Source organism: Thermobia domestica, chromosome 14 (genome assembly GCF_964235325.1).
Source record: "Thermobia domestica chromosome 14, izTheDome1.hap1.1, whole genome shotgun sequence".
Classification (NCBI taxonomy): Eukaryota; Metazoa; Arthropoda; class Insecta; order Zygentoma; family Lepismatidae; genus Thermobia; species Thermobia domestica.
Window position 1 is genome coordinate 77,950,922 of NC_137467.1, and position 21,532 is coordinate 77,972,453.

The 21,532-nt window shown below is 35.5% G+C and overlaps 1 protein-coding gene across 1 annotated transcript in view; it reads right to left on the reverse strand.

Annotated features, from left to right (window-relative positions):
• Nucleotides 1-230: 230 nt before the first annotated feature.
• Nucleotides 231-21,532, reverse strand: part of LOC145670232 (uncharacterized) — a 138,050-nt gene continuing 116,748 nt past the window's right edge. The window contains exons 3-5 of the mRNA XM_081738626.1: nucleotides 13,562-13,681; nucleotides 5,431-5,545; nucleotides 231-1,750 (exon numbers count right to left, since the gene is read on the reverse strand). Of these exons, the coding sequence (XP_081594752.1) occupies nucleotides 1,611-1,750; nucleotides 5,431-5,545; nucleotides 13,562-13,681 (375 nt within the window). The 3' untranslated portion in view covers nucleotides 231-1,610. The remainder of the gene's footprint in view (nucleotides 1,751-5,430; nucleotides 5,546-13,561; nucleotides 13,682-21,532) is intronic.

Genomic DNA, 21,532 nt, shown 5'->3' on the forward strand with positions numbered 1-21,532 from the left:
TCCTGAATAGTTACATACTCTATGCTACTCAATCTACTCCTTGGCCTTCTACATAGTGATAAATTCTCTTTAAAACTTAGGCATTTTCTAAGAGGTGAAAAGAAAATTAATTTTGACACTTTAATATTTTTCTTCACTACGATGTTCCATAACATGAAAGAAAGGTTAAAACAATAAGAACACTTGTATTTTATTTGTATTTTTTTTATTGAAACTTAGTTATAACAGAGAAAATAACTACATAAAAAAATATTGAGCGCTGCTAAATAGTGATTCTAAAATTAACCACTTTCATCTTGAATTAGTCATTACAAATAAAACAATTGTGTGTTTCCGAGAAGCATCTGGTTTATTATAACATTATCTCGTCAAAATTCTTTAAAATATGGCATTTTTAACAGTATTTATACCGTAGTAAATAAATTATTGAAATAAAACTGCACACAATTGTACCTCTATACCGTATAATTTTTATAAGCAACGAAGTATTCTAAAATGGAGACTACACTGACTCGTGATTGTCCCATTTAAGGTTATATTGAGCTACAGTCGTCAGATCCTTCCAAAACATATTACACTCATTTAAACGACCATAATGCTTATGTATAATAAATGCATTTAAATTAACTACATATTTTCAAATATAGGAAGTAGTTGTTTTGGTTGAAGTATATATATATATATATAATATTATCTAAAGCAGGAGTGTAAACATTTCCATTTCAGAATTGGTTACCTTACTTGCTGTGGCAAAATAGGCTGATTGCAATACCATTTCTTTATTATTGTACACAATACATAAAATGTCATTCTTATTATTTTAACGATATCTTTTCCATCTGATGACGTCACAATTTTCATTTATTCTTTCACTGTAATTAAATGTTAATAATAAAAAATCTTACCGGACAAGTCTCCACAAGCCAAAACATGAATTACATAAATAATGTTTCGTTCCTATACATAACATCGTTAAACGAAACAAGCAAGGCAGAAATAATAATAATAGTGTGAATAAAAACTGCACAAAAACACAAATTGGCTTTTTGAGTACTGTCAAAGAACTCAATAGTTTGTGGCAAGCAACTTTTAAAACAGTTTTTATCCACATTTGGTTTTCGGAGACGTGAAGTAAGGTTTTTATCATTGTTACAAATTATTTCCTCGTGCTGCTGCTATCAGTAATGAAATGTTACTTTATTTTATTGCATAGTGCTAATAGTGTGCAATTAAGAGAGTGTGCAGTAATAAGGCATAATAATTTTTAAAATATCTTCGAAAGAAAATATAGAGAGTCTTAAATGTGGGAGAAATAAATTTTTACTAAGCAAAATATTCGAGCTTAAGATTCTAGCAAAATATTGTAGCTTCTTTTGTAAGTGTATATTAACATTACTGATAAATTATTATGTAGGATCTAGACTAGACACGTTGTGATATTTCGATTCTTCTGAACTGTAATTCTTTTCTTTACATTATGCATAGTCCATGAATAATATAATTAATGATATCTGATGCACTACTTCTTCATGAAATCACGAAATTCTTTTTTTTCTTAAATACGTATTTTTATTTTAATAATAATAACAATAATACTTCTCTAAGGAAGATCACATTCTAGTTTCATTTCTGTCGTCCCTTCCATCTAAATGTTTGCTTCCTGTTCCTAAATACTCTTCTTCTAGTGCTGGATTGTCAAACCCTGTCCCTCGATAATCAAGCTGACGACCATCTTCCATCGCTTCCACCTCTGAAAATAAATAAATGATAATATTCAACAAATATATAGACAGGAACTCAGCGTAAGATTTATACATATTCATGTAACAAAGATGATTGACTAGCACGGGGGGGGGGATAATGATATGATATTTTCGTTCTTTTTGTTTTTTTCTTGTGTTCTTTTTATTATTTTATTATCTTTTTATGTGATGTGAAGACATGACAATTGGGCAAGTACACTCACTTAATACCTTTGTATATTCCATACTCAAAATAACCTGAATGACACAGAAGATCGTTTCATTCTTAGTGAATTGTAGGCATTGGTAGTGAATTGTAGGCGTCAGGTACATATCGTACACATCACACGTGAAGCGGACTGTTATCTATAAGCTAGGAGAGAATAAGGGTATTTGCAATCATCATGCCACCGAAAAGAGTTCCGTTTTGGGAGGACTACGTAGTAACACTTTCCGATGTAAACTATAGCTACCTGTATATGCAATTATATATATATATATATATATATATATATATATATATATATATATATAAAGAAGTGTAGGTGCAAAGTTTTACAGTGTCTGATAACGGGATGCATGCATCATTTTATCGTAATGTTTTCTATCCTTGAAGTACAATGCTTCATCAAAAGTCATAGGAGGAGCAACTAGCTCCTATACCCACTCGAGACGTCATTGCTAAAGTACGGTAATGACTACTAAGGCAAATCGCCTAACACAAAGTGGCATGCAAACGTCCGTGTGAGTGCTACCTAGCGCGTTATAAATGGCATTGTGTTATCGTCCTAGATGAAGCATGGGTCTGTTTGAGCACGTTCAGTGAGGTCGCACGTGCAGGTAAAGTATCTCAAGGGTTTATGGTACTGGCGAGTTTCTGTACTAAGTTCAGCTTACTACACATAGAGTGGCATTTAGTGTAAAGGTAAATGGTGCTTACTATATGCACCACATTCTATATGTTGTCAATACGCCCCTGCTTTGTACGACAGTGAAACTGCCAAAGTCCATATCCACCAAATCAAGACCAGCAGTTACATTGGCAAAACAAGGTGGAATACATGGCTCGTATGGAACAGGAGGCAGGTATCAACGCTATCCCATTTAGACACATCCCTGTTGAATCTCCACATGCATCACCCATGAGCTTTTGTGTGCCTTTGTCTATTAAAACGGAACGTCACAAAACCCGTGCCACGACACTTGAGGGAGTGCAAAGTACGAGTGCACGAGTGGGCTAAACTGGTTCAGACTCTGCTCAATGGAAGCTCCGATGTCATGCAATTGTTCAATTCTAGAGACACCATATTGAATATGACAGGTAGTAGGAAAGAGATTTTAAAATTTAGGGCAGACGTGTGCAATTCACTACCATCAGGATGAAGCGACCTTCTGTAAAATGGAAGATACAGCTTGCTTTTTAAAATATTTTTCGAGTGATGCTGTAAAAATATAACTTACAGTGGCCTAAATGGCCGTCTTTATCCTTGAAGTAACCCTCTTTTGCATGTATATCTCTATTTCAACTGTTGCTTCACTGCTGGGGTGCCTGGAAGTCATTTTCCGAAAAACTGTTGAAACACACCTGTGAATGTTCCTAGATCTCGATATGAAAATCATCGTTTCAATCTCATTTTGAGTATTGGCAAAATTGGAGAAAGAGGTGGAAGTCATATCAGGCTTTATTATTATTATTATTATTATTATTATTATTATTATTATTATTGTGAAAGTAAATACATGAGAGTTCGTCGGGATCGTAATACTGCAAATTACGGATGCGTTAAAACATCAAATAATACTTTCGATAAGGTATATACTTTCAAATATCTAGGACAATATTAACAGATCAAAACAATATTCACGAAGAAATTAAATGTCGACTTAAAGCAGGAAATCCGTGCTATTATTCAGTTCAAAATCTTTTGTCGTTGCGAATTCTGTTAAAACGATAATTATGCCTGGTGTTCTGTATGGTTGCCACACATGGTCCCTTACTCTGAGGGAAGAACGTAGACTGAAAGTATTTGAGAAGAAGATCGGACCCAAGAGAAACGGGAATGACGGAAACCAAACGAAGAACGACATAATTTATACCTTTCACCAAACATTGTTTCCTCAAATCTAGGAGGCTCAGTTGGGCAGGTGATGGTAGCCAGAATGGAAGAAAGTAGGAACAGTATCAAAGTTGCAACTGAAATTCCAATCGGAAAACGATCATTCGGAAGACCTTGGCACAGATGAGAGGACACTATTAAGATAGATCTCGCAGAAATAAAAATAGAAAGTAGAAACTGGATCCAATTGACTAAGGATAGAGCTTTTGTGAACACAGCATTGAACCTCCAGGTCCCATAGACCATAGAGTTATTATTTAATTAGATGATGTTCAGCATTTGTGTAATGGGGTTATCTACGTGAAGGAACCAATTGCCAATTTTAGAGTTTCTCACTGATCATCCGATGTCTTTTCACATTTTCTCATAGCCATCGCAAAAAAATTCAAAAGAAGTGAATTGATAGTTTGCTGTAAGCAGTAACGAATTTTCGGCAAATGATTCTATTAATAATAAAATTAGCATGTTCGTGATGATCCTCATTTGTCTATTCTTTGTTCGAGGTCATTCTTCCATTTAAATGTTTCCTTTTCTCACACCGACGATTGTTGCTTTCTTTCGAGGACATACCTACAAACTACGTACAGTATCTTCGATAAAGATCCGGAACAAGAAAATGTCACCTTATGAGGCGAGGTCATGGTTCGAAGTTGAGACATTTCTGTTTTGAGTTAGTAATTACGAGCTTGAGGACAAATTGGGTGGTAATTGAGACATGTTCAAAACTTTGGTAACATTTCTTTGACGTTCTCTAATCCATAGAAGGAAGTTAATGAAGTTGGTGAATGTTACTATTCCGATTCTCATACACAATTTAATTGAATCTGGCGATAAGTCTGGTATGGTGAATGTTGTTAACATTTTTATGTGCTCCTCGTCTTTGACGCAATTCTTGAAACGGAAATGGTACTGGAATACGTAACTCTGCCTCCTGCTGTTGGATTACTCTACTACAATTAATTGATAAGTGACGATTTTGTACGGCAAATTTCGGGTAGCACCTATCGTATTTGGTTATTTTCAGTAATCACAATGAAATATCAACAAAAACTCCTAAACTGCAACTGATTGGCAAATGACAAATTTTGCACGGAAAATTGTGCATAGCACCTCTACTTACTGGTTATTTTGAGTAATTCACATTGTTTTGAGTACGGTAATGTAATTTCAATAACATTCAAGATTTTTTTACACGTTTATCAAAATATTTAATAATAAATTTTGCATGAAACTTGTTTAATTTTAGTTTAGAGATGTTTGGTTTGACTTAATATTATAGACTACTAAGGCACGGCAACAGTACGTTTTGATATCACGGAGGAAAGGGGAAGAGAAGAAAATGCAGAAATGTAAAGGAGAATATTAATTATAAACTTTATAAAGTTTTTACCGTTTAGCTTAGTATATAATGTTTTTCTTTACCAATCTTAAACTTACCAAACCCTTAATTCACTACCAGCGAGGAGGCTTGGAAGAAATTGTCAGTCCCGACTGCTGAAAGTAGAATGGTAGCCCCCAGAAAATAGGATATTGTAAAAGGTAATGATTAATATTTCCATAAAATTACTCACCGACCGCTCGCTCTGGTTCTTTTGTCGACCTCCATCTAAATTTGTATACTAAACAGAATATTCCAATTAGAGCACAGGCACCAGCTGCCCCTACAATTCCTTTTACAAGATTTTGCTGAAATAAATAAAATATCAAATTAATGCAAAATATTAATTGCCATTATATTATTAAATATTTTATTAAAATATTGATGTCGTAATTGTACGAAAATTGTATAGAATATAAAAGGGTCTACGTCACGAACTTAGGGTTGTTTTTCTACATCAAATGGGCAAGAAAAAAGTTTGAAAAATGTCTGTTTGCTCTATTCAGTATACACACACACACACACATACATATATATATATATATATATATATATATATATATATATATATATATATATATATATATATATATATATATATATATATATATATATATAACACTAGCCTTAGGCTAGCTGGAGACTTTACCCAAGGCCCCTCATTTGCTTGATCTATGGCCTCGTACTTCTCATAATCCAAATGTATCTCGTCTTCAGAGATTTCGAGAAATGGCCATCTTATTATAACAAATGCAACCCCCATTCTTTTTTCTTCTCGCCTGTTTATCATTTCTAAGGGAAACATTAAAAAACACTGAAATTAGCTAGGTGCGAAACTCATTTTTCCAGTCACCATAACAACCTAGCAGGTAGGATTTTTCGAACCATATATAATATGCTTGTGTCTGTGAGCCCCTTGATGAGTTTTTGTCTACGCCACTGATGTCTAATTATTTTAAATGAGTTGTCCAAACACTGAATTTCATGTCTGTAACCTTAAGATAATCCGAGATATGGACATTGTAAGATAATAATTGCCATCGCTTTTCCTCCCCTTCCCCGTTGAATTTCAAAAATCCTTTTTTAGTGGGACCTTACATCACAAATCCTATGGAATGTCCAAATTTCAACTTTCTAGCTTAAGCGGTTTGACCTGGCCGTTGAATAATCAGTCAGTCAGGACGACTTCTTTTATATATAGAGTTATAACTCGTCATCGCATCGGTAATTTCAACTTGGATATTCTGTAAATTCTCATTATCAATGTGTAGGACTAAAAAGACGAGTGCGTGTAAGGAAGATCGCGAATTATCGCTAAAAGAGTGAACAATTCGCTTCTGAGTAACGCAACTTGATAAAACAGTAAGAGAGTTGCTTAATAGCAAAAAATAGCACAATTCTGTGTAATAAAAGAAGGAAAATATTTCTTCCAACCAACCTCCTGGCGTTCTGCGATCACATGCTGATTAAGTCTGAAGACGATGAAAGTTTGTTCGAACGGATTATCCCACGTGACCTTTCCCTTAATGACGTATACATCCTCCTCGTTCATAAAGGACAACATTTACGTCCCTTCACTTCCACAGATACTGTTAGTATTACGGAGTTGTTTCAAAAATCGCAACAGAACGACACTCAAGGTATGCTGCAGAAGATTTGGCAAGAATGGGAGTACCGATTGGACATCTGTGGGATAGCACGTGGGGCGCACGTTCAATGTGTTTGAGTTCCTTCAGTACTGGTGAAAAAAAAAAAAAAAGACGAAGAAATAAGTGAATGAAATTGAAAGGTACAAGATGAGCTGGACATGTCGTTTGTATGGGAAATACGAACGGGGTGTATAGAGTCCTAGTTGGCCTTTTGTGTAGCCTATGAAGAAAATGAGAGAACAATATGAAACAGAATCGTATGGAGGTGGTAATAAACTAATAATAACTCTGATTGACTTGATTTCGCATAGGAAAGAATCCAGTGGAGAGTTTGTTTCTGCGGCGACGAACTTGCTAATTCCTTAAGCCATAGAGTTATTAGTTATTAATTGTAATATATGCAACTAATGTGGATTTCGCAGTTGTTAAGGAGAAAGACTACACAAAGATCTTCCGCCTATTTTTTAAATGATTTTAAAATAGATTTGTTAGTTAGTATGAATAGATTTTAGGAATACATTTCGCTGATTTGATGTTTTACCATTGACCTCAATAGAGTATACAATATTTTTAGCATAAAAATAGTTTCAAAAGACTACACTCGTATTGTAATCAAAGCCTAATCCTTTACACTTAAAGAACAAACGTTTCTTTCATATCACGCAGAGCTATACCATCTGTATCAGTCTCCTGTAACTGTGCCATGCCGTTGCATGACTCATCAAAAAGTTAGACGTAGACAGAAAATAGGTAATAATAATGTGTTATGTTATGGTTTAATTTGATTGACACCTAAAATTTGTTATTGTATTTCCACCGCACTCCTACCTCTGGTGCGTAGGATCCTTGGTTCGACCCTCGCCCAAGTGAGTTCGTGGTGAACAATATCGTGTACGTGGGTTTTCTCAGGGTACTTCCGTATCCTCCCACATTCTCATTCCAACGATTCTTTCATCATCATTCACTTGCCTTAATCATCCGTCTCTCTTAACCTAAAGAGCATAAACGTGGGGCTTTAAACTGAAAGATTTCATTTTATTTTTTCCACTACGCTTCCATGAGATATTCAAATCAATATAAGTATTCAATATGATCCGGGTTTCTACACGTAAGTTTCAGTCATAAGAAAGAAGTGCGGTTTAGACTAGGACTTACATTTTAAAATGAGCTTTACATTGGTAAGTTTTCTATTATTTAGAAATTTTAAAGTATGTGTAATATTTTATGCTGCTTTGTTTATTTTATTCATTAAAATAAGCTGAAAAACTCGGGGTCTATTATATTTGAAGTCGTACAATATTCGGTTCAATTCTAATCCTCAAAGTTATGAATTCTCACAACATAGAGAATTCATTAATACAAATACTATATAACAATAGTGAAATGAAATCTTTAAGTTCTATGTCTACGGTTATGCCGACTAGGCTAAAGGAAACGGTGATGTTGAGAAATGAATGAAATGGTGGAATGAAGAAAGTGGGATGAAAGCGGAGAACCCCGTGAAAACCCACACAGACGGTGTTTGTCCGCCACAAAGCTCACTTGGCGCGAGCTGACATCGAGCCAAGGACTCCATGCACAAGAGGTGAACAACACTAACAGTAAAGTACATTGAGCTGTATAGGAAGAGAAAATTAGTTATGAGAAAATAGTTACAACAAATTGCAAATGCAACACTTAAAATTACACTAAGAGATATTTCGCTAATATGCTTCATCAGAAAAGGCGGAACGGAGAAACGTCTAGATGGCTGCCATGAAATGCAATGATCCTTTTCCCTTTTTGTCTAAGCAGGTGCTTATTTTAAACTACCTTCTTAAAGTATTTTGTGTTTACTGGAAAATTATTCAGAGAACTTCTAATATTGTTTATTTGATTTCTGAAATATTTTGAAACTGTGAAAAGTGAAAACGAAACTAATAAGAACTTTTAAAAAACAATTTAACAATCGCAATAACATAGATAAAACATTGTCAAGAAATTGTTATTGTTTTCCTTCTTGTCTTTGCATTAATGACAAAACTCTTCCATTACAAAAAAATTGTTCTACCGTATAACCGAGGAAAGTGTGCGAATTTGTTTCTTAAATGCAATGTGTTCTACAGTTTATAGAACAATAACGTTATCTTTACGCTCATTATGTTCGCGCAATAATCCAAAGAAATAAGCTTATGGCTAATAAAAACAATATTAATGAGTACATAAGGAATGATTCATTAAGTTCTTCTTTTTAAATATCTTGCTCTAAAATATTGTTTACGCATAATGGTGAATTTATCCCTTTTCTTCTTACACGGGAATGAGACAACCGGGAGATGGAAATTTAGAACACAATGCATAATGTTGGAGAGGGTTCAGCGAGCTGTATACGCAATGGAAAGTAATTTGTGCAGAATGAAGACGAATAGTTAAAAAAAAAAAAAAAAAAGTCCACATGCGAAAAAAGTAGATGAAAGCAAGAGAAACGGCTGCTGTATTGACCGTGACCGAGTGATTATGAGGTTTCGGGTTCGATTTCCGGTGGGAGAACCTTTGGTCACCCGCTCTGACAAGTGTTTCAGCATTTGTGGAAACTATGTCGAAATATAGTTGAAAGTGTGCTCTTTCATGTAAAAATAAATCTGGCTTGCACAAACCTGTCTTAGTACTTTTATTTTTTGTTTCAAAACGTTACTTACTTTTCGGAGACGTTTCGTATATTTGTGTTTACGCATAAGTTCGACTTAGGTGCGCCACTTTTAATTATTCTACTTTTGTTTACAAGAATTATTCTACTATACTTCCCTAGTGGTTCCATGTAAATTTCGTGGGGATCTAACGATAGTCTTCGGACATAGACTACGAAACTCCTTAACGACTGACAGTGTCAGTAGCGTAGCCAGGATGTGTGTTTGGGGGGGGGGGGGGCAAGTGCTGTTATAGGTACATATAGAAACATTACAAACAAAGACATATATATACATAAAAATATAAAAAATTACAAACGTCAAAGTACCGAAGTACATTGTCGGACCTACGGCACTGGACAGTGTTAATACCGTATATTAAGTATCTGAACACGTGTAACTTCGACATAGGTGCACCAATTTTGTTGATTTGCTTTTTATTTAAAAGATTATATTCTTGGGTTAATTTCACATAAGTCTGATTAGCCTCTGGTAATAGATAGTCTTCGGAGCTAGATCCTCAACACGGATTTCATTGTATGCATGTTCACGCATAACTTCAATATAGGTGTGCCGATTTCGGTTATCGTTTTTTTTTCCCCTCTTTTTTTTCGTTTTAGAGAGTATACGTTCTCTCTGGTTCCCTAAAAATTTAATCAGGATCTAATGACAGTCTTTGGAGTTCGACCATGAAACTTCTCAGCTGCTGATAATCCTATTATCGTGTGTATGTTCACGTATAATTGAGTAATCATAGATCTATTTTAAAACTTCTGTGGGAACGAAAAAGTGAAAAAATTAGATAAACTTTTTAAGAGTTTATTAAATTAAATAAATAAATATTAGTAATTAAAGTAGTAATTAAATAAAGAAATACGACTTCAAAAACGCACTAAAAAGGATCAAAATTAAAATTAAAGAAATATTAACCGACTTCAAAAAAAGCGCTAAAAAGCAGAAAATAAAAACTAAAAAATATTAACCGACTTCAAGAAAGCGCTAGAAAGCAGAAAATAATAATAAGGCGTGCAAAGTAGAAAATTAATCTTACTATTTTCTATAAAAGTGTTGAAGTTTTTGCTAAGCCAAACAAATAAGTGCCTCTCAAAATTACAATTGAAAGTTATTTTATATTAAGCATTAATTTTTTGGGGGGCTTGATACACAATTCAGTTTTTTGTAAATAGATAATACTAATGAATTATTTTCTGTTTTTAAGCGCCTTTTATTATTATCTACCTTTTATTGTTTTTTTTAGATCGGTTAATATTGTATCTTTAAAAGTTCTTATATTGACTGTCTATTTCAAACTCCCGTTACAAAAATTTCAGTTTTAAAAAAAATTACTTTTGAACTTAGTTTTGTTTTGTTTGTTAAATTGTAAGTTACTCACTTTTATGATCTTAAGATTATCATGATTTGATACGTAGAATTTTTTTTTTGAATGAATGTTTACTAACAACTGCAGTAAACATTCATTTTCCAAAATTAAATTACTACTAAAAATGAATTGCAAAGAAACAATATGACACAATGATTGAACTACCTAAGTTTAATGACCATTGAATACGAAGTATTACAAAATACGAGGGTCATCCAGAAAGTAAAGAACGTTTTGGCATGGTTAAATAAAAACAAAAGATATTATCACAAAACTTTATTTACGAAGCCACAGGACCTTACTCTACTTTTCTATGTGATTGCCATAGTTGCCAAGACACTTGTTATAACATGAGACTAGTTTTTCAATGCCGATGTTATACTCATCTGTCGCCAAAGATTTGAGCCAGGCTGTCATTGCTTGCTGGAATTTCTCATAGTTTGCAATCGTGAAAGGGTCTTTCCTAGTAAGATAGTGAAATCGGCCCTTGATCCAAATTGGATTGCTATTCACCCGAAAGGTTACTCTTGACCTAAAACTACCACAAAACAATTTTTGACCTTACCCTCTCCCCTTTCCAAATTATCGTATCATACTTACTCAAAATTGAATATTTTTTTAAAATTTTGGTGGGGGTGGTCCAAAAATTTTGAAAGTTTCACAGATTGTAGATACTATCTAGATGCAAATGTGCAATTTTTTCAAAACTATCGATTAGTATTTTCTTTATTTTTTTACGTGTTGAAAATTTCAAAAAATTGTAGAAATTTTTTTTGGGGGGGGACATGTTCCTGATTTTTTGGTTAAAAAATTTGTTATACCCTTATGTGCAACATATATTTTTTCGGGGCCTGAAAGTGATGGTAACATTGTCAAAAAGAAATAAAACTGAAGACAAACGTGTTTTTCTCTGTTTTTCCACCATTTTAAGGCCCTCAGGGTGAAAGCCTCTTCAAGCAATTCTTTGCCAAATTTCACAATTTTCCTTTCTCTTGCGTTCCTTCTGCTTGTGTCGTTCTTTGGCTGCTTCGATTCTCTCTATTTCGGAATAAAAACACCAACTATATCTGTTACAGTGCTTCCACTTCAACCGACTCTTGCAAAGTAAAAACCTCGCGTCGGTTCCTCTATCTATTAGTGCTTGCCTTAGTGATCGCACACAGTGGCGCTCTCTACCGCGAGCTGTGTGTAACTTTGTTGTGCAAGAATCGGATGAAGTGGAAGCACTGATGCGGAGATATATTTGGTGTTTCTGTTTCGAAATGAACACAATCAAAGCACATTTGCATCTAGATAGTATCTACAATCTGTGAAACTTTCAAAATTTTTGGACCACCCCCACCAAAATTAAAAAATGTTCAATTTTGAGCATGTATGATACGATAATTCGGTAAGGGGAGGGGGTAGGGAGTCAAAAATTTTTTTGAGGTAGTTTTAGGTCAAGGGAAACCTTTTTGGCCAATAATGACCCAAATTGGATCAAGGGCTGATTTCACCATCTTACCAGGATCCTTTGTGGAGAAGATTCGTGTAACGTGCTCAAAGTGAAGCGTCGGTTTTCCTGAATTTCTTCTTTGAACTTTTCCTTCAGTTTTTCCGTAACAAGTGATGGCCTCTCACTCCGATCTTCATCATCATGCCAGGGGTGTCTTTAGGGGAAGAGGGAGGGGCAATTGTCTCCCTGGGTTTGAGCTTTATATAGATTTTATCAATAGAATAGTAGCAAATGAGTGAAAAACGTGAAATTTTACTTTTATCAAGGGGTCTTCCCCCCCCCCCCAGCAAAATCTGAAATGACGCTCCTGCATCATGCACGCTGGTCCTTCCTTGATTAAACAAAATGCACCATTTCCTCATTAATGACTCGTTCATTGCACTATCACCATAAACATTCATTATTTGCGTATAAACTTCAATAGACTTAATTTTTGGCGCGTACAGAAAACAAGTGACGCTCCGTACTTAACATTTGACGGGATTTTCGATTGGCGCCCCATTTTGAATCGCTGCAAAACCAAGTAGCGTGACCGAACAGCATTGAGGCCGCGCCCGCGATCGCAATGGTAGAGGTCGGCGCCTCGCGGGATGCTCAATCTTTCTTTATTTTCTAGACGGCCCTTGTACTAACTTCGACCTAATACCTAATGATGACCTAATACATTGTTTTACCATATCAAAGCGTAAAAATGAGAATTAAGATATATATATATTTAGTTTAACGTTCCAGTTATGCTTCTTAGACTAAAGGAGACGGAATATCAAAATGTAGAAAAATCATTTTATAATGTTACTTTTGCTAAGGAGAAGCATATGAATGGGAAGTACTGACTTTTTGTATTATTATTGTTTTGAACACCGCCTTCACAGTCACCAATAGAATTACTTGTTCCTTCAAAATAGATTATTATTATTATTATTATTATTATTATTATTATTATTATTATTATTATTATTATTATTATTATTATTATTATTATTATTATTATTATTATTATTATTATTAACATTCTGAAATATAGTATGGACTTCTCTTTTTTCTGTCGGGATGCCCAAGAAAGTGTTGATTCAACCTTGAATGGATGCAAAGAGTTTACTTCTATGTTTGTAATTTTGTATTGCGTTTCTTACCTGATGTTCTTCCTCCACTGTGTTATGAACTATGAGTTCTACTGTTCCTATACTGTGTCCTTCTGACCTGACACTTTTGGATACACATTTATATAGTCCAGCTTCTTCTTTTGATACTGCCTGTAAGAAAAATGGTCCTGTCATCAAAAACAACAATAAGTAGGCTTCAGTAAATATTATAGTCAGGGCTGTATTTAACATTTTGCCACCCTGGGCAATTAAAATATGCTGTAGACCCCTCGGCGCACATCTGTCTTGAACATTAGGGGGACGGGTAAGACCGTTCTCATTTTTCTTTTTTAAATCGATGTTCAAAATATTTATGAAGTTGAAAAACAATGCTGGGGAGGACCAGGGGATCAGCATTGGGAGGCGTGCACATTTTAGGCTTATTCTGAGAAGGGGGAAGGGGAATGAGACTCATATTACGATAGATGAATCTAATTTTTGAGATGAACCTGTTGTATATTATATATCAGGCAAGGTAGATGAAGTGGCAGTCGGACACAAATCATCACATTTCTCTCCAATAAATATTTCAAATGGGATTATTGGGGGGACAGTCCCTCCAGTTCTGAGATTGGAGGGACATGTCTCTCTCATCCCTCCAGGATTTGCGCCGTTGCTCTTAATATCACTGGTTAGGAACTGTTAGCAGTCGCAGGGTTGCCAACCATACGATAATTTATTGTGATATACGATAATTTAAGCCTTAGTACGATATACGATAATGCCCTTGCGATAATAGGTGAATATACGATAATTTTAGAACGTAAACTTTTTAGCAGTTTTTGAATGTGCAAATAAATTGTAGGTGTGCATTAAAGAATTATAAAACACACATTTTAACAGTCATCCTCGCCAAAGTAAATCAATAACGATTTGAGAATTGGTAACCCTGCATTCCTGCATCCATCACACTTACGTGGAGGTGGCAATATTGTTTGTTCATGATAGATGATAGATGGCCCAATAATTTTTCCGGCCCCTAGTCTGGTTAATGTTACTTTCCTAAAAACCTTTATTAAAAAATTATATCAGGCCTATATGTTAAGTTATGGCTATTTATTTTTATTTCTGGATATTTTTTAAATTTTTTCTCTCGGCCGTGCGCCCCCTGGGAACTTGCGCCCATAGGCCCGGGCCTACCGGGCCTATTGGGAAATCCGGCCCTGTAGATGGCTCTATTATTCGCTCACGTGAATGTTAGGGCCTTTGTTTGGATGTGAAAAACAAAGAAGTTAGAATCGTTCTGTGGCAAGTGAAATTACGTATCGCGTAATTACTTTGCGTAATTAAGTATGATAAGGATAGTGACACCGATGTGGAGTTCGAAACTGAAGATTACTATAAGTTTATTATATATTATTGCTATTATTAGTAGTATTATACTTGTTTATACAATTATCACGCCTATAATGAATATACGATAATTTTTTGTAATATACGATAATTTTAAGGACGAAAATCGATAATTTTGTTCTTCGAGGTTGGCAACGCTGAGCAGTCGTATTCCTAGCCCACAGTTTCTCTGACTTACAGGATATTTCACCACTATTTCCTCTGACTCAAATTTTTGTAAATTTTTATGTAGACGGAGATCACCGATAACACCATGTCATATCTATACGCGTGCATAATGAATTTCTAAAACTTCTAGAAGTGGAGTATGAAAAAAAAGAAAGATCCGAGAAAAATTTCCGCCTCATAAAATTTACCGCCCCGGTCCATGGCTCATATTAGCCCATGCGTAAATGCGGCCCTGATTACAATGATACACAATGCCAACAATCAGCGTAAGGATTGGATACCGATGAAGTGGTCTGTTGTGGAGAAACGATTCATTTGTTTCTCACTGATCAGTAGCTCTTTGGTGTACAAGCATGAGTTTATGTTTACTGGATGTTAAAATGGCGTATAACACTAGGCGCAGTTGCTCCCTTAAGTTTCCTGGCTGCCCAATCGACAAAGAGTTCGGATTACCAAAACTCCTTTATATACAGTATATTTACCCTGCCTGTCCGTGTGAATGACTGGGAGGCAAAAGATCTTAAGAACTACTAAATGGATAACTATTAATTTTGCCCAGGATGTAGAGGGGGTCAAAACGTACGAATCGTGTTAGCTGATAGGGGTACAAATGAATCATTTCTAGTTTCAGCGTTGATTTCAAACCCAAACGTTTCTAGACCAAAAACGATAGTAGACAGCGAGAAGGGTTTTCCTGCAAAATCGATTAAGAGTTCCTGGACGCAGTGATGATTTCAGAGGGTGACCCGACGGAAATTTCCCCTCCAGAGCCGCAAAATTCTGCCCTGGGACTATATATTCTATCGTGCTCAACAGTGGCGTAGCAGCTGCCCCCGCAACCCCCGCAGTGCGGGGGGGCCCCGAGGTATAGGGGGCCCCGAAGTCTTGCGATGAATAAAGATTTAAAGAAGTAGAACTTCAACCTTACTTCTGTAGGCTTTACAACTAGGGCCCCTTCTCTATACTTTGCGGGGGGGCCCGCAAAAGTGTGCTACGCCACTGGTGCTCAATGAAGATTTCCAATATTTTTGTAATACTAATTTTCACCTCCAGTATATTGAAATCATCACTGACGGGAAGTGATGTAAATTCACTGCAATTTCTGGTTTGAATTTTGATCTACATAGAGCAAAGACGATAAGACAGATCGAAAAGTTTTTTTTTTTTTTTTTAAATCGATTTAGCGTTCTAAGAATAAGCACCATAATATCTTTTAACCATCTATTCAAACAGAAGTGGCAGAAATCAACCACTTCCGGTTTTAACGTTGATTACGATAGAAGAAAAACGGTAATAAATAGTGAACAATGATTTTCTGCAAACAAGCGTTCCAAGAACATATGCCATCACCTCTAATCTCTACTAAAACTGAAGTGGTAGATGAGAAAGTATCATACTCAGGGCTGGATTAACCTATCCGGAGGCGCGGGAGTAGAAAAAATGTGGTCCCTGCTGACTTCACCTAATACATTTCTGTGAACGTCCAGTGGGAAAGTTAGACAAATATGTTTCATATTTTTGGTCATATTTTGTTATGATTATGATTGTATCTTCATGATTCTTTTTAGATAGCCAGTTGAAATTTTGATCAGGGTGGAGACCCTTGTCTACCTAAAGGCCCGGGGCTATAGCCCCCCTAAGCCCACGCCATAATTCGGCCCTGATCACACTATACAAACCAAACTCCTTCATGTGGTATAGGTACTCACAAAATTGCTTCTGAAAGTAGAGTTTAAGAAATTGAACCTCTTGAGCGGGAGGCAATCAATATTGATACATCTTTCAACAATTCTTACGTAGTTAAAAACGGAAAGAAAGACAGCGGTTTACGTCTATGGTTGCACAAGCGCTGCAATCGGACCTACAAAGATTGCGCATATGCAAGAAAGCTCCTATTTCCTATAAATATGTCATAAAATAAATAAATAAAAAGAACTTTTACGTACATTTTTAATAACATTAAAACAAAAACTTGGACACATTTCACATTCCCTCTATTCTTGTTAAAATGATTCGAATTAAAAAAAAATGAAATCTTTCAGTTTTACGTCCCACGTTTATGCCGGTTAGGCTAAAGAAGACGGTGATGATGAGTAATGAATGAAATGGTGGAATGAAGAAAGTGGGAGGAAACGGGAGAACCCCTGATAAAACCCACGCACACGGTGTTTGTCCACCACAAAGTTCACTTGGCGGGAGCTGGGATCGAACCCGGGACCCCAAGCACCAGAGGTGAACGCTCTACCACTGATGATTCGAATTCAATTCTATATACTGCCAGTTCGGTAATATATTTCTCGTTTTTGCGAGCCGTATTTGTTTGTCAACTACTCTCCTCTCTCTGCAAATATTTTCGGTATCTATTCCCTGAGTTACTTACACCAAAGCTACAAAGAATGATTGAATTAAGCACAGCTAACTGGAGAACTTCCTAACTATTACGAAATTAGACCCGAGATCTCGAGAGTTGTTTTACAATTAGCAACAGGAAACGAAATTATGTATAACGGATGGCATGTAATAAGCCTCCTGTACGTAATAGGCAAGAGCGACAGGGAGTTTTAGCCCCACCAGTTTATTTTTCGTGGTCTCCCATGGTTATCTGATTTAATTTCTCAAACGTCTGAATTTTAGGTTGTCTTTTTTTAAAAAAGAATATTTTGCTATTTTTAGCTAATCTAATAAGTATTGAAACTTTTGCGCACGAGATGGCGTTGGTGTCTCAATTATCAGGGTATATAAGTCGCAGCGGGTCGGGCCTTACGTTATTTGACAGCTGGCAGTTGAAGCTAGCAGATATCAGTGGCGGCGCTACAGGGGGCGAGGAGGAGCGACCCGCCCCAATATTTTTTCTCGCCCCCGTTTTTCTATGTACAAACAGTGAACTCATGATCACGAACTGTTGTAGAATTTGCCACTGAAATCTATATGACATTGAGCTCTGCTGTTGATTGACATGTTTACAGATGTAGAAGCTACTTTTGTTCATTAACGCATTCTTTAATGCTAGTTCTGATCCCTAACTAACTAAGCTCTTCTGAGTATGACTAACCACTGAATATTTCCATGTTTCACATTGAACATTTTACAACCTCTTTGTACTTCCGTCTATTGATAACTATTGATAAACTGAAGCCACATATATGTTATAAAGTTAAATAACATAAATACAACACCCTTTATATTTCTGCAAATAACAGAATTTGATAATTGGTTTTTTGAATAGAAAAAAAAATCATGAAAATATTAGTTATATTAACAAAAGGCTGTAGGCATATGTGCTTCAAACATTTACAATTCACTTTACTGTGTGATATGCTTCTTTCAATATTTGTTCCAAGTAGGGATGCGTACGAGACAAGATTTGAGACTGTCTCGACTCGAAAATGTGCTGTAAAAGTGATGTCTCGACTCGAAAAATATATATTTTTCTATTGGAAGAGCTGTGTCTCGACTCGAATTTTGTCACGAAAATTCTGTCTCGACTCGACTCGAACGCATCTCTAGTTCCAAGTTTATGCTCCTGTGTTGTGCTACGTTAAAGTCTGTCTAGATACGTGCCGATGTTCATTTGCTACCCACAAGCATAAAACTAAGCAGTCAGAAATAAATTGGATTGGTGGAAGCTCAGAATTAAATAATAATAATAATAATAATAATAATAATAATAATAATAATAATAATAATAATAATAATAATAATAATAATAATAATAATAATAATAATAATAATAAGCAAAACAAGTGTGGCGTCCTCGCTTCCTTAAAATGTTTCTTGCCTTCCCTCTTGCTCCTACTATTAAGAGCTTAGTGCCGCCACTGTTAGATATGCAAAAAATGTTGGAATTCTTGTAATTGCAGGTAAGGTATTGCGCCGTGAAGATGAGAGCTTTCCGCAAAACAACGCTACATTTTACAATTTTGTTTTGATAAAGGTGCAAATGTTGCGCAAACCTGTGAAGAAATTTTTCTTATTTATGAGAAAGATAGGTTATCAAAAAGCAAAAGCCAAAAGAATGGTTTTGTCGATTTCGTTCTTGAAATTTCGATGTCGAAGAGGGTCCTTGTAGTGGACGACCAATCACATCAAAAGTGGCTGATGTTCTGGAAAAATCTAGCAAGGCTTGCATGTAAACTGTCGTAACATCGCTAATGACCGAAACATTCAATAGCAAATAGTGTTAAACCATTTAGAGAAAACTGGCTACAAAAAGAAGCTTGACATTTGGATGCCGCATGATCCACCTCAAAGACATTTACTTGATCAAATTTCTATCCGCGAATCTGTATCTTAAACATAACGAACTCGAGTCATTTCCGAAGCAGTTGATCACCAGTAATGAAAATTGGATAATCTACGATAATAGCGAAAAATATCGTGGTGGAAGTGAAAAGCTCCAAAGTTTGTAGCAACGCTCACACTGACGCCTAGGAAGGTTATGTTGTGCGTATGGTGGGATTGAATGAGTATCGTGCATCACAAACTGCTACTGCCAATCAGAACGATAGGCTCGGACCTGTACTGTCGACAATTAGCTCGTGTGCACCTAGGAATTTAAAAGAAACGAGCGAAACTGGTGCTCAACAGAAAGAGTATCGTATACCACGTGGACAACGCTAGACCGCATACATATTTGACGACCAGAAACTGAGAGAGTTTGACTGAAAGGTTTTGATGCATCCATCGTACAGCGCGGATTTGGTACCGTCCGGCTGTAATTTGTTTCGATCTCTGCAGAACTCCTTGAATTGCAATAGGTTCAAAAGAGGAATGTGAAAACCACGTGTCAATTTTTTGACCAGAAATCACGGAAGTTATATAGCAACGAGATTATAGTGTTGCCGAAAAAATGGCAGATCATCTAAAAAATCGTGTATATGTGGTTTCATATTGTTAGTTTTAAATCATTATAAATATATTCTTAATTTCACTTGCGTCTCTGGCATGTAAAATTTGGAGAGGACATCAAAGAAGTGATTTAAATGGTACTACCTAGCCCAACCTTTTTATTCTCTTCGATTCCATTTGATACCTTTCTGCTTACCTTCACGGCCCCCCTTAGGTATATCAAGAACTGTTAAAATTGTTTCACAGCCTGAATATTACATTCCAAATACATATGATAATTGTTATTTATATGTTATTCTGTCGTTAGTAAATAAATTCAACTAGAATAAGATATTGAATATTTTGTGCTTCAAAATATTGGGGGGATGTGTCCCCCTCGTCCCCCCACCAGAGACAGCAGTGCTTAATTCTGACCTCCAAAGGTTCAATACTTTTTTTTTTTTTTTTTAAGACAACCTATATGTGTTTGCATAGAATAACAACTTTCTTTTCTTTCACGGAACTCTTATCCTAATTAATCGCGAAAGACTTCCCATATACTTCACGGACTGGAATGCGAAACATCTCTTGCATATTCATCAGCGATATCTCACATCAGCATCATCATTTCCGTACTAAATTAATTTCTTAGAAAACAAGACATTCCCAGAAGGCTCTAAGACCAATAGATTCACAATGAACTTTTGGTCTTATAGACCGTATTCACCATGTGCTCATGAGTCGTCGCGCCGGTGGCGTTTTTCTGTAATTCATCTTGGAGCGACACACTGTGTATTACCCACGAGATGAGAAGACCTCTTCTAATAAAAACAAATATACTTTACGAGAGGAGACAGCCCCCCTTTCAATAAAAATATACTTTTCGTGACGAGACAGAACTCTTCCAATAAAAAATAAAATACTTTTCGAGACGAGACAGATCTCTCTTCCAATAAAAACAAATATACTTTTCGAGACGAGACCGATTTTCTCCAATAAAACAAATATACTTTTTGAGACGAGACAGGCCTCTTCCAATAAAAACAAATGTACTTTTTGAGACGAGACAGACCTCTTTCAATAAAAACTAATATACTTTTTGAGACGGGACAAACCTCTTCCAATAGAAACAAATATACTTTTTGAGACGGGACAGACTTCTTCCAATAAAAACAAATATACTTTTTGAGAAGAGACAAACTTCTTTCAATAAAAACAAATATACTTTTTGAGACGGGACAGATTTTCTCCAATAAAACAAATATACTTTTCGAGACGAGACAGACCTCTTCTAATAAAAACAAATATACTTTTCGAGACGAGACAGCCCCTTTTCAATAAAAATATACTTTCCGTGACGAGACAGAACTCTTCCAATAAAAAATAAAATACTTTTCGAGACGAGACAGATCTCTCTTCCAATAAAAACAAATATACTTTTCGAGACGAGACCGATTTTCTCCAATAAAACAAATATACTTTTTGAGACGAGACAGGCCTCTTCCAATAAAAACAAATGTACTTTTTGAGACGAGACAGACCTCTTTCAATAAAAACAAATATACTTTTTGAGACGAGACAGACCTCTTTCAATAAAAACAAATATACTTTTTG